Here is a 13,348-nt window from a genome sequence, read left to right as displayed (position 1 = left end):
TGCTGGCACACGAGCGTTCCTGCTATCTAATCTATTATGCTTTTGAACACCCAAGAAAATAAATAGAGCGTACGAAGGCACATGCGTGAATCAGACCTAATCTCGGAACGAGCCGATTACCGCAGACACCTTGCTGTTTCTCTGCCCAATGCAATCTCGAGCTTGTTTTTACATCTAAAGAACCCGAAAGCTTGAGCGAGAGGATGCCAGGGATGAACGCCCTGCTGCTCCACCTGACAATAGATGCATGATTACAGCCAGGACTCGATACAACACGGGATGTAATTAAAGGCGACGACCTGCAGCGTCGGCCCCCGAGGAGCATCCGCACCTTGAGACACGACGTGAAGCTAAAGCGGTGCCAAAATGCCGAGCCGACTCGTTTGAAGTCCATGTGAGAGTGAGGCATTAGGATTCATTTCTGCGCTAAACCCGGATCCCTGGTGAAACTCTAGAGCTAGAGGGGACGCTTTGCAAAATAGGACAAATAGGATGTTCTGGCTCCCTGCTTAAATTCCTCTTATATAAGCTTCTCAAATTGTTAACACCAACAAGAGTAAAAAAATCACAGCAAACAGTGAGTCCTTGTACATCACAAATATTGAGTTCTCCTCCAGGGTCTCCAGTTTTCTCCAATTTATCCAAAAATGTGTTTGTGTGTGGTGCCCTGTGATAGACTGGTGTCCTATCCAGGACATGGACCAGCCTCACACCTTGAAATGGACCATGGACCAGCCTCACACCTAGAACAATGCCCAGATCCATCATGACCTTAACCAGGATAAAGTTCTTACTTAAGTATTAAGCTATTAAATGTTGAAGTGGAACTGGAGCAGAAACGTACAAGGTGTTTGCTGACCTGTCGTCCACATCGATGTAGATTTAAATAGAAACAGATTTTTTATATTTTATCTTTTTTTATATTTTCACATGTAGATCCTTAAGTTTCAAGGCTTGTACGTGCCATCAAAACGTCTCACGCTGGAAAACACCTGCCATGTCTCGTTGATGCTGTAAATCTCTCTTCTAGTCTTTAAGAGGCTTCGATTATTCAGACAAAGTTTATTGACACAAAACTAACCAGAACAAATAAAGTTTAACAGAAAAATAACCGCTGATCTTCAGTCAAAAACTGTTTCTGTTGTAATCATGAACACTTTCATGACTCCATCCATTCTTTTGTCTTTACTCTTCTACACATATAGACCGTACTGATTTATAGTCTCAAAACTGGGGTGTGTTACCTCAGTGTGTTACCCCAGTGTGTTACCTCAGTGTGTTACCTCAGTGTTACCCCATTGTGTTACCTCAGTGTGTTACCTCAGTGTATTACCTCAGTGTGTTACCCCAGTGTGTTACCTCAGTGTGTTACCTCAGTGTTACCCCAGTGTGTTACCCCAGTGTGTTACCTCAGTGTTACCCCATTGTGTTACCCCATTGTGTTACCTCAGTGTGTTACCTCAGTGTATTACCTCAGTGTGTTACCCCAGTGTGTTACCTCAGTGTGTTACCTCAGTGTGTTACCTCAGTGTTACCCCAGTGTGTTACCCCAGTGTGTTACCTCAGTGTTACCCCATTGTGTTACCCCAGTGTGTTACCGAAGTGTGTTACCGAAGTGTGTTACATCAGTGTTACCCCATTGTGTTACCTCAGTGTGTTACCTCAGTGTGTTACCCCAGTGTATTACCTCAGTGTGTTACCTCAGTGTGTTACCCATGTGTTAACCCAGTGTGTTACCCCAGTGTGTTACCCCAGTGTGTTACCTCAGTGTGTTACTCAAGTGTGTTACTCCAGTGTGTTACCTCAGTGTTACCCCATTGTGTTACCCCAGTGTGTTACCGAAGTGTGTTACCGAAGTGTGTTACATCAGTGTTACCCCATTGTGTTACCTCAGTGTGTTACCTCAGTGTGTTACCCCAGTGTATTACCTCAGTGTGTTACCTCAGTGTGTTACCCATGTGTTAACCCAGTGTGTTACCCCAGTGTGTTACCTCAGTGTGTTACTCAAGTGTGTTACTCCAGTGTGTTACCTCAGTGTGTTAACCCAGTGTGCTACCCCAGTGTGTTACCCCAGTGTGATACCCTAGTGTGTTACCCCAATGTGTCACCCCAGTGTGCTACCCTAGTGTGTTACCCCAGTGTGCTACCCTAGTGTGTTACCCCAGTGTGCTACCCTAGTGTGTTACCCCAGTGTGTTACCCTAGTGTGTTACCCCAATGTGTTACCCCAGTGTGCTACCCTAGTGTGTTACCTCAGTGTGCTACCCTAGTGTGTTACCCCAGTGTGTTACCCTAGTGTGTTACCCCAATGTGTTACCCTAGTGTGTTACCCCAATGTGTTACCCCAGTGTGCTACCCTAGTGTGTTACCCCAGTGTGTTACCCTAGTGTGTTACCCCAGTGTGTTACCCCAGTATATCTTATGGTTGGGCCTCATTTATATGGTGTAATCAGTGTCTGGTGGTCCGGAGCTTGGTTTTTTCCACATCCTATAAGCCTCTTCTGCATGGACACCACATCAAATTACACACACATGCATGAACGATCAGTTAAAAGAGGGGGAAATGATGGCAGCCATGAAGTTGCAGTTGGACAGTAAGAAAAAGGCTTCAGCAATCTAACACAACAAACATGATTCGTCCTGACAATTATCACACCTCCAGCGTGATGACGGCGCGCTGAGGAATTTGTCACTTTCTGTTTAGTGCGTGTGGAATTGTTTGTGTCCGCAGGCTGCGAGTTATTTCTAGAAAGTCTGTGCAGCCCCAGTGTTGTGCGACATGATGCCAAATCCTCCGTACACATGTGCAACGGTACCTGAGTGAGACATGTACACAGCTCTGTATACTTGGCTATGGGATCTATAATTCAGGTGGTAGTGTAAAATAAGAACATTCCCTGTGTGTGTGAGAGAGAAAGTGTGTCCTTGGCTGCATCCCAAAGCAGATGTCTCTCTCTCCATCATTTCGCATATACCCTTATAGGGCTGCTTTGGGGAGATAATATCACGGCCCATAAAACGTGTAATTCTTTTTCTACACAAAGCCGGAGTATGTTTGTGCATGATTTAGGGCAACAGATACTTTTCTAATACGTCAAACCAAGCAAAAGAAGCTGGTTCTCATTTTAAGTTTATAAAATATATAAAATATATATAGAAGCTTTTTTTAGTGAGAAAGAGAATTTATAACCACATAACAAGCCTTTGAAATCCCCCTTCATCCATATTCTGATTATTATTCTTTTGTTCTGTTCAAGGTCTCGGTAATGAAACGCAAATGGCTGGCTGTTGAAAAAACATCAGGGCGCCTGAGTGGAAAAAAAAAAAAAAACGTGGTAGTGTAGAGACTCCCGGGGCTGGACAGTATACTGAAGGCAACTCTGGGAAACTATGTGTGTACGTGCAGCAGGAAGAGGTCTAGCAGGCCGAAAGGGAGCGCGTGGACCACAACAGGGGGCCCGGCACATGCCTCATGTGCGTGTGCGTGTGTTTGTGTGTGTGTGTGTGTGTGTGTGTGTGTGTGTGTGTGAGTGATGGGGAAATCATAGTTGGGATCCTCTCCCAGCGTCCTCCCTTTGGCGCCCAACAAGCAAACAACAACCGCACGAAACCCAAGGGGTGCTTTCGCTTCCAAGACAAACAATCAGCATTAAAGGAGAGGGAATGCTTATGAATAATAAGCTCCATAACACACTCTCTCTCACACACACACACACTCTCACACACACACACACTTGTGCACATAAATTACAACAAGACCCCACAAGCAGAAGCTTGATGAAGTTCCATCAGAAGCTCGTGTAAACACAATGGAATGCCGCTCGCTACGAGGGATAAATCATCTGTGACCTGATACATATTCATTACATAAAAGAAAAGATGGTGCCATTATTAGCTCTTCCACCATTACCACCATCATCACCACCATCACCACCATCATCATCATCATCATCACCATCATCATCATCAGTCACTCTGAGGTCTCGAGGGTCCTTGCTGCATAAAAGCAAAACTCTGTCTGTCTGTAAGTCATTCTATTTATGTCTGTTTCCCTTTCTATCTCTCCCTGACTGAACTGAACCTATAAATCTCTCTCTCTCTCTCTCTCTCTCTCTCTCTCTCTCTCTCTGTGTGTGTGTCTTTTACTTTTTGTCTTTCTCTTATTCTCTCTGCAGATTCTCTTTCTCTGTAGATGTTCACTACACATTTATCAGGCAAATGGTACACTACATACATTAGATTCTACACTGCTTAGATTCTGCCTTTCATGTAGATTATTTATATATAATACACTTCATCTAAATTCTATCTTATTTAAATTCAACTGTATTTATTTGATTAAATTTTTTAATTAAAAAAAGGAATAATTAAAAAAAAAAATTATTAATTTTTTTTTTATTCAAAGTGGCTGTCTCGCATCAACGGAAATGTATTTCTTTATTTTATGATCTTAAAAACGTCAAATTTTATATACATAAAATTCAAACAGGACTCAAAGAGTGAAATTTATTCTGTCTGGAGGTCAAGAATAAAGAAGTTTTCAATCCTGCTGTAGATCCGACTTACATAAATAGATAAATTAGATAAAACAACCCCTTCAGATGAGACATGTCCTAACCCTCACTTCACAACGCATGTCGTATGTCCAGAAGCCACATGGCTGCTGGGATGGAAGGAAAACGGTGTGCTACATCCTCATCTCGGATAGGACAGAAGTGCTGATGACGACAGGATGAGGACAAGGAGGACCAGAGAGTGTGACACACAGGAGCAGCGAGACAGGACTGAGTGATGGAGAGTGAACATGTTCCTAAAAGCTTGGTCTGTCACATCCAATTACGCTCCCAAGCCCCGAGAGAGAGAGAGAGAGAGAGAGAGAGAGAGAGAGAGAGAGAGAGAGAGAGAGAGAGAGGCATTGAGAAAGAGATGGCACATAATAAAAAAAAAGACACAATACGTGACAAGAGGCACAAAAGTATTAGATAGAAAGACTGAAAAGAAACATTATATATGGGCAATGAAACAGACAGACAGTCAGATAGACAGACAGCTTTAGTGTGCAGCTTATTCAACTCTTATCTTTCCACAACAAGCCTAAAGCAAGAGGATTTATTTCTCTACAGCACAAGCACAAAGAAGCTTTTAATGACTTTAATAAATTAATGATTTAAAAAAAAAACTATTTATGTTGCGCTTCAGCTGTAAACGTCTCTGGGTTACTTGTCTCTATAGAAACTAAAGCATGTAAGAACAAAACATAACACAAACCTGTGCAACCAGAATTACTCTTAGAGCCGCCGTTGAAATTTAATCACCACCTTCTGACCAATCACAATCGAGAATTCTGTGTTCTGAGCGACTGTTATAAAGTTTAACATTCTACAGCATATGATCCAGTGTGTTTCACTCAAGCGACCCTGATTCCTCAACCTACTCTGTCCTCTACGTGATAAATAACGTTATATTCTCAGCCCTGTGGAAGCACGAGCTGTGTTAGTATTTACACAGAAACTTGATGAAGTGTTACTCCTGGCGCCCAGAGTGGTGCTGCAGAAGGCAGGTGTTTTGTGAGCTTATTAGAGTTCATTTGATGCTTCTGGTGTTCTGGGATTTTATGATGGGATGTGATGGGATGTGATGTTATGTGATGTGGTGTGGTGGGATGGGATGGGATATGATGGGATGTTATGTGATTTGGTGTGGTGTGGTGTGGTGTGGTGTGGTGTGGTGTGGTGGAATGGAATGGAATGGAATGGGATGGGATGGGATGTGATGTGATGTGGTGTGGTGTGGTGGGATGGAATGGAATGGGATGTGATGTTATGTTATGTTATGTGATGTGGTGTGGTGGGATGGGATGGGATGGGATGGGATGTGGTGTGGTGTGGTGTGGTGGGATGGGATGTGATGAGATGTGGTATGGTGTGGTGGGATATTGATATTGATATTGGTGGGATGGAATGGGATGTGGTGTGGTGTGATGTGATGGGGTGTGATGTGGGATGGGATGGGATGGGATGTAATGTGGTGTGGTGGGATGTGATGTGGTGTGGTGTGGTGTGGTGGGATTTGATGTGGTGTGGTTTGGTGTGATGTAATGTGATGTGATGTAATGTGATGTGATGTGATGTGGTGTGATGTGGTGTGATGTGGTGTGGTGTGGTTTGTGTGATGTAATGTGATGTGATGTGATGTGATGTGGTGTGATGTGATGTGATGTGGTGTCGTGTGATGTGGTGTGGTGTGGTTTGGTGTGATGTGATGTGGTGTCGTGTGATGTGGTGTGGTGTGGTTTGGTGTGATGTAATGTGATGTGATGTGATGTGATGTGGTGTGATGTGATGTGATGTGGTGTCGTGTGATGTGGTGTGGTGTGGTTTGGTGTGATGTAATGTGATGTGATGTGATGTGATGTGGTGTGATGTGATGTGATGTGGTGTCGTGTGATGTGGTGTGGTGTGGTTTGGTGTGATGTGATGTGATGTGGTGTGATGTGGTGTGATGTGGTGTGGTTTGGTTTGGTGTGATGGGATGTGATGTGATGTGATGGGGTGTGATGGGGTGTGATGGGATGGGACTGTATGGGATGTGATGTGATGGCACACACCTGAAGGCCAGGCCTCACACATACAACAAGACCATCCATTGCACAACAGCAAACACAGGGGCTGCTGACTCTCTTCCCCTGCTGTTGGATGTGCGCCAACACACACAACCCGGCTAGCAGAACATTAAAGCTAGGCTTCGGCCAGGGTTTTTCCACACCGGTCATAAGACACGTGTTTTTTTTCTTCTCAAGCCTGCAGTACAACGGCAGATTAAAAGGATAAATGTGATTTATGTGAAACAGAAAGAAAGCAGATCCTACCGTTAAATGCTTCATCATGGAAGTGATATGAAGGCTTTGCTGTTGTGAGACACAAAAGAATACATGTCAAAAATATTCAGCTGCTCACATTAAACCAAAAACTCATGAGGAGAGAACATGAGAGTTACGACGCCGTTAAAAAGTGACAGGATACGTGAGGAATAAAACACAACGTGGAGTACTGTTACAAAAATAAGCTTTATTAAAATACATTTCTGTTATATAACAAAGGTAACAGTTTATAAAGAACACATGCTTTGGGTTTCGCTCAAAAAAAATAAAGTCAGGATCAGAATCACGAAATTTCATTTTGTCACAATAATGAAAGCGGATTTTAAGTTAATTCAACAATAAAACAGTCAGAATTTGTTATACAGAAACTTCGGAGGTGTTTCTAAATTATATACGTTTTGCTTTTATTATTATTTTTTTTTTTTTAAAGCAACTTCTGTATAAATCGAGCTGGAAAAATCGACAGCATTCAAAAGAAAGCGTCATAAATCAAACAGACTGATATACTGCAATACGTTTATCATAAAATATCCTTATTTGCAGAGTAAACAATAAAAACCCTGGCTGCTGACCTAGTTTAGGTCTAGTGATAAACCTGATAAATTTATCTTACACCCACACACACACACACACACACACACACACACACAAAACTGTCCTAGTCTGACTGAATGTTTGGCCTCGATGAACCGACTCTGCAAAATGCTGATCAGTCTTTTGCAAGCTGTCACGAAAATCTTCTAACACGTACAAACCATTTTCCCCTGGCAAGAGCCTCCTTGCTTCGCTCAACACCACCCACACACACACACATACTGTACACACACACTAATCAAAACTCAAATGAATAAATCAACCATCATGTTTTTCTTCCCACTTTCATTAAGCTGCTTCTGACTATAAAGTTCAAAAAGACTTTTTATTAATATTCAATTTTTTTATCACTACTAGACTCGACAATCGAAGAACAAACACGGACTAAACCGAAAACACACTCGACCCGAGCAGTAGGCACCCGGCGCAGCAGAGTAAACACCCCTCGAGGTCGTTCTGTCACATGCTACACACGCAGGAGGGACAGTTTCCCTTTTCAGACATGACTGACACTAAACACCAGCTGATGTGGCCTAAATCAGCTTTATGGAAAGGATGGAAAAGAAAGAGAGAGTAAGAGAGAAAGAGAGAGAGAGAGTACATACAGTAATCAATTACACACTGAGAGGAGAGGATCGTCTCCGACACTGAGTGATAGGCGGCTGGGGGATTGCGTAGGGCCACAGAGAGTTTAATCACCCATAACCTCAATTACTGAGCTACACTCAGACTCATAAAGCAGCAAAACAAGATCAAGTCCTGCTCCGAATTCCAGTAAAGCCTCTCCGCAACAACGCACACACACACAACACACACGAACAAAAAAAACACAATCTAAAAAAAGCAACACCTTCATTTACTAAATTCAGACAAAACGTAACACCTTCCATATTTTTACTATTTCACCCCAATATTACTACCCTTTTTTTTACACTACGGTAACAAAGTCTTAGTAAATATTAGTAAAGCGAGTAAAAGTTAACCCGGATTACGCAGTAACAGGCTGCGCTACAATTTTATAACAAAATCTAACGCTATCCCAGGATTAAGGAATTAAAAAACTTTTATTAATGCTCTAGAAAAATAATCAACGACTCCATGGCAACCGTGACGCCGATTCGCACGTGCACGTGGCTCACATGTCTAAATAATCACACGTTTAATTTTAAAAGACGTTCGGTAAACTTTGGTTGTATTTTTAAAGACTTCTTTAGAACTTTAGGCCACGCCCCCTGCCTTGGACCAACAGCAGACTTTGATAAAGACTGAAGACGGATCGTCAATTTATTTTTTTTATTTTTTTTATATCAGTCAGAAACCACACAATTCAAGCTGAGATAATAAACTATACACTAAACGACCATGAAGACTTTCGTTAATTGAACACACACGTTTAGACGTCACAAAAAAAAAAAAAAAAAAAAAAACGCTGATCTTAGCAGGGATCACACCTCCGGTCTTTTATCTGTGCTTTCCCACGCGCTCTGGAACATCATGGTCTTCCTCCCTCAACCCTTCTGTCTGAAATGAAACACTGGTTCAGAGTAAAAAAAAAAAAAAAAAAAAAAAAAAAAGAGAAGAGAGAGAGTTCATGGGTCGTGACCTTAATGTGACCCTGAGCTGCTGCTTCAGAAGTGTGCTGGAAAACCTCACTCTCACACCAAGCACCTGATCCAGCTTGCTGATTACACACAGTGTGGTAAGCTCTGCTAATGAGTCAAAGGCATACTGTACACACACACACACACACAAGCTCTGAATCACATGCTCTCATCCACACGCCTACACACTCGCTCATATTTCCTCCCATTCCTCTCCACACATACACCCTTTTTTTAACATAAAATCCGTGATACTTATTTTGATGGATTACCTGCCAGAAAAAAAAAATAGAATGCTTTCTCGTTCTCTAAGACCCCGTCACGGTACCTGTCGCTTTACAAATCATTTTTAATTGACAATACTACGGATTTTCCGGACAAATTGATTCGCTGAACGGAAAACAAATGTGGCGTCGTAAAAAGGCTGGACTGTGATCACTGTGGGATTTGAGGAACTCTTACACATTCTCTAGAGAACAAGTAAATCTGAGCTATCCGCTGTTTTCCGCATACAGGGGCTCGCAGAGGCGTGCGATTGGCCTGGTTTTGCTGTGATTGACAGATCATGTGAAACCCCTCTGACCCAGAGTGCATTGCTGATTGAACTTCCTTGGCACGTGGATCTCATGTTTCATCACTTGAGTTCTCACTGGATGTTTTTATCATTTTCATCAAACATAATAATCAGTTCTGTGTCCAGCAGCTTGTAGTAACATTTAGTTGTCTGAATACAAACAGAACCAGGTGGTGTGATATGTTACCACCCCAAAGTTTATTATTACCCTATTTAAACATGTCCTGAAGAAGACTTAATGTTGGGAAACTAGCTACGACTTGGCTGTTGCTATAGAAACAACGAGCGCTATCTGGTAGCTGTTGCTGTAGAAACAACATCGTATTACAATGAGGTCTAGCTAAGAAAACCTAGGAATGAGCTGTTGCTATAGTAACGATAATGTATTACAATGAACTCTAGCTATGAATCCCTGAGTATCGGCAGTTACTCTATAGAAACAATAACATAGTACATGCCCTAACTAAAAATCTGCTTGGAAGGAGCTGTTGCTATAGAAACAATAAACGTGCACTAGCTACAAATTCCCGGGAAGGAGCTGTTGCTATAGAAACAATAAATGTGCACTAGCTACAAATTCCCAGGAAGGAGCTGTTGCTATAGAAACAATAAACGTGCACTAGCTACAAATTCCCGGGAAGGAGCTGTTGCTATAGAAACAATAAACGTGCACTAGCTACAAATTCCCGGGAAGGAGCTGTTGCTATAGAAACGATAAAGGCGCACTAGCATCAAATCCCTGGGAAGGAGCTGTTGCTATAGAAACGATAAATACGCACTAGCTACAAATCCCCGGGAAGGAGCTGTTGCTATAGAAACGATAACATAGTACATGCTCTAACTAAAAATCCCCTTGGAAGGAGCTGTTGCTATAGAAACGATAAATGCTACAAATCCCCGGGAAGGATCTTTATTATTACTGCATGCATCATGAAATGAATGAACACACAAGACGATAACACGTAACTATTCACACGCAACTAACACGTGACGTACGTGATTCATTTGACTGTAAACGTTTACACTTGCTTTAATTATTAGTGAATTATTCACTAATCGCCGTGAATATATTATTCGTATTAACACAGAAAGAAAACCATCGCGTAGCGCCTATTTCAGCTATTGTAAGCGTGATGATCGACAGTTTATTCAGAGCATTCGCTCGCTATCCTGTGCCGACTCGTGACCTCTGACCTGACCGATGTCCTCCTTCATAAAGAACACGTCAAACAGGCCACAGAAGATTAACGCGCACACAGCCGACGGGTTGAGCAATAACACAAGATAAATGAGAATTAGTCACGAAAGCAAAGGTCGGCGCTAATCTGCACTCATTACATCAACAAAAAAAAGGCAGATCAAAAGGCTGCAGAAGGAAAAGCCGCCCGAAACGAGCGCGCGGCCTGAAAGAGAAACGTAACCCGCAGCTCTGTGCGCTTGACACCACACGCTTTATTAGAGTCATCTTTACTCTCGCTCTGTCTGTCAATGAGTGATGACGAAGCGAAGAAGAAGAATCTGAGACGAATTAAAAGTTTTAGCGTAATGCAGAGGAAGGTGAAGGAAGTGCAGGGACGATCTGTGGAACGGATTCGTCCTTCATCCGTTTTTATGTATACGTTCACGGAATACCTGCATACGTGCGCGCGTGTGTGTGTGTGTGTGTGTGTTTATAAACACATGAACGAACATTTCCTTTAAATTCTCAACCATTTCCTTTCTCTCCGAGCACAAACAGGAAGTGGGAAGCCTCTTTCTTCCTGAAGAGAGATGCAGTGGGAGACACACTCCAGCAGTGAAGATTACAGGGCAAACATGGAGCTGTTGAAACACACACACACACTCATCCTACAGGAATTCCACATTCTCTCTCTCTCTCTCTCTCTCTCTCTCTCTCAGACTTGATATAGTGGTGGATTTTACAGCAACATGGCTGCTCCTCTCCCTCTCACAGCTTTAAGGAGATTACGATTTACTTGCAAGGGAAAATCGCCAATGCAAATGAACACAGAGCGTGAATTCGTCCCGTCCGCTCAATCAGAGCGTCACTTATACAAATCGATACAAAATGAGCACATTTATACTGTAGCAGCAGCTCAAAACGCAGACCGGCTGCAGATCACAAGTTTATTGTATTTACTCTGCTGTGCATTAGGAAGATCTGATTTGTGAGCGCTAAACTGTGTATAAACCTGGGATGAGGTTTTCCCCCGGAACGTCGACACTGGAAACACGGAATTATCTAAAACACGTCATTTGCATATTTTCACTAACCAGGCGATTAACTCCAACGCTCGTGTTTTGTTTCATCAAAGCTTCCCAAGTGATTCTGCGAGTAAGGGGAGGTAAAATCAAGCGAGTGTTTCTAATACTGGAGCTTCGAATGTTGCAAATGTCACAAAATACTGTTCCTTAAGAGCTTAACACTCTAATTATGTGTGTTTGGGTGTGTGTTACACCGACTATTTAGTCATGTATCAGAGCAGATTGTGCAGAAGAGCAGCTGCGTCACGGTCGCTGATCGCGAGGGGAGTTAAATTCTAGCATCCTGAACCGTCAGCCTCTCTTATTTTGAATAACTCTATGAGGTTCTCAGTGGAGAAAAACTGTGTGACTCTGTGAGTGTGTGAGTGTGTGTGTGTGTGGTATCAGATGAAGTGATACTATAAAAAGATACAGCCTCGTGCTGTTGTATAAGAACCTAGTAGACTCACACACACACACACACACACACACACACACACACACACACACACACACATGTCCGGAGCGGATCACAATACGCCAGGACAGATGGCTGTGGAGGCGTTAAATATGCAGCATTACCATCCTGGGTTACAGGCAGCTGCTGCTGCTGCCGTGGACGAAGAAATACACAACCAGTAGCTGCTGTTAATCTGCAGAAGGCGGTCTGGAGAATATTCATAAGTGTGGGCCGCTGTGATGTTTCTGGTAATCAGCAGGGAGGAAATATGTGCATGAAATGATACTCTGACTCTAACGTATATTGTCATGTAACTGACTGCTACAAAAGCTCTGAAACTGGAGACTCCTTCTTCCAAATCCCTGTGTGTACTCACAGAGCAGCTGTTAGAGAAAACTGATCAACACCGTACGACCAATCAGATTAGAGATAGAACAACGCTGTGGTATAAAGTCACGTACATGTCATGATGCTTTTGAATAAGAGTTTGATTGTTTCTGGTCCTCCAGCAGCTTTGGTGGCGTTTATATTATTGTATATATATATAGGTGCATAGCGTCCCATAACGTTCACGGCACTCATGCATGACGATGACAACGACCAGAGTACGAGTCGTGCAGCAGAACTCACAACACCTCCTACGGGGGGTCTCGGGTTCGGTATCGCCGTGCTCTTCCTGGTTCGTGTGACAGCTCTCACATTTCTGATTTTACATGCGAACCGTGCTTCGTCTCAGACTAAACCTCCGGCGTGAAAAACCCCTTAGAGAGACTTTACGGACACAGTGGAAGGTGAGAAGTATGAGAGAGGAAAACCGGGTCTCAGAAGGGCTTCATATTAAGCTCTGGCGAGGCAGCTGTTATCTGAGGAACTGCACCATATGGCACCGTGCATTTTATAGACACGAAAATCACAGTATTCCACCAGACCGTTTACAGAAATAGAACTTGGTATGAAACACATATAGTACTAATAGTAAGGTAGTAATAACAGAGC

The 13,348-nt window shown here is 42.8% G+C and overlaps 1 protein-coding gene across 7 annotated transcripts in view; it reads right to left on the bottom strand.

Annotated features, from left to right (window-relative positions):
* rxraa (retinoid X receptor, alpha a) overlaps window positions 1–13,348 on the bottom strand; it is a 100,494-nt gene that overhangs the window by 46,697 nt on the left and 40,449 nt on the right. For 4 of the 7 annotated variants that reach the window (XM_060890468.1, XM_060890470.1, XM_060890469.1 and 1 more), the window contains exon 3: window positions 6,868–6,906. The exons of the other annotated variants lie outside the window; for them this stretch is intronic. In XM_060890468.1, the coding sequence (XP_060746451.1) occupies window positions 6,868–6,906 (39 nt within the window). The remainder of the gene's footprint in view (window positions 1–6,867; window positions 6,907–13,348) is intronic. 7 annotated transcript variants of the gene reach the window in all.

This window comes from Tachysurus vachellii, chromosome 17, assembly GCF_030014155.1.
Source record: "Tachysurus vachellii isolate PV-2020 chromosome 17, HZAU_Pvac_v1, whole genome shotgun sequence".
NCBI classification, from domain to species: Eukaryota; Metazoa; Chordata; class Actinopteri; order Siluriformes; family Bagridae; genus Tachysurus; species Tachysurus vachellii.
Note: the sequence above shows the minus strand (reverse complement) of the source record. Positions and strands in the feature narration are given on the sequence as shown.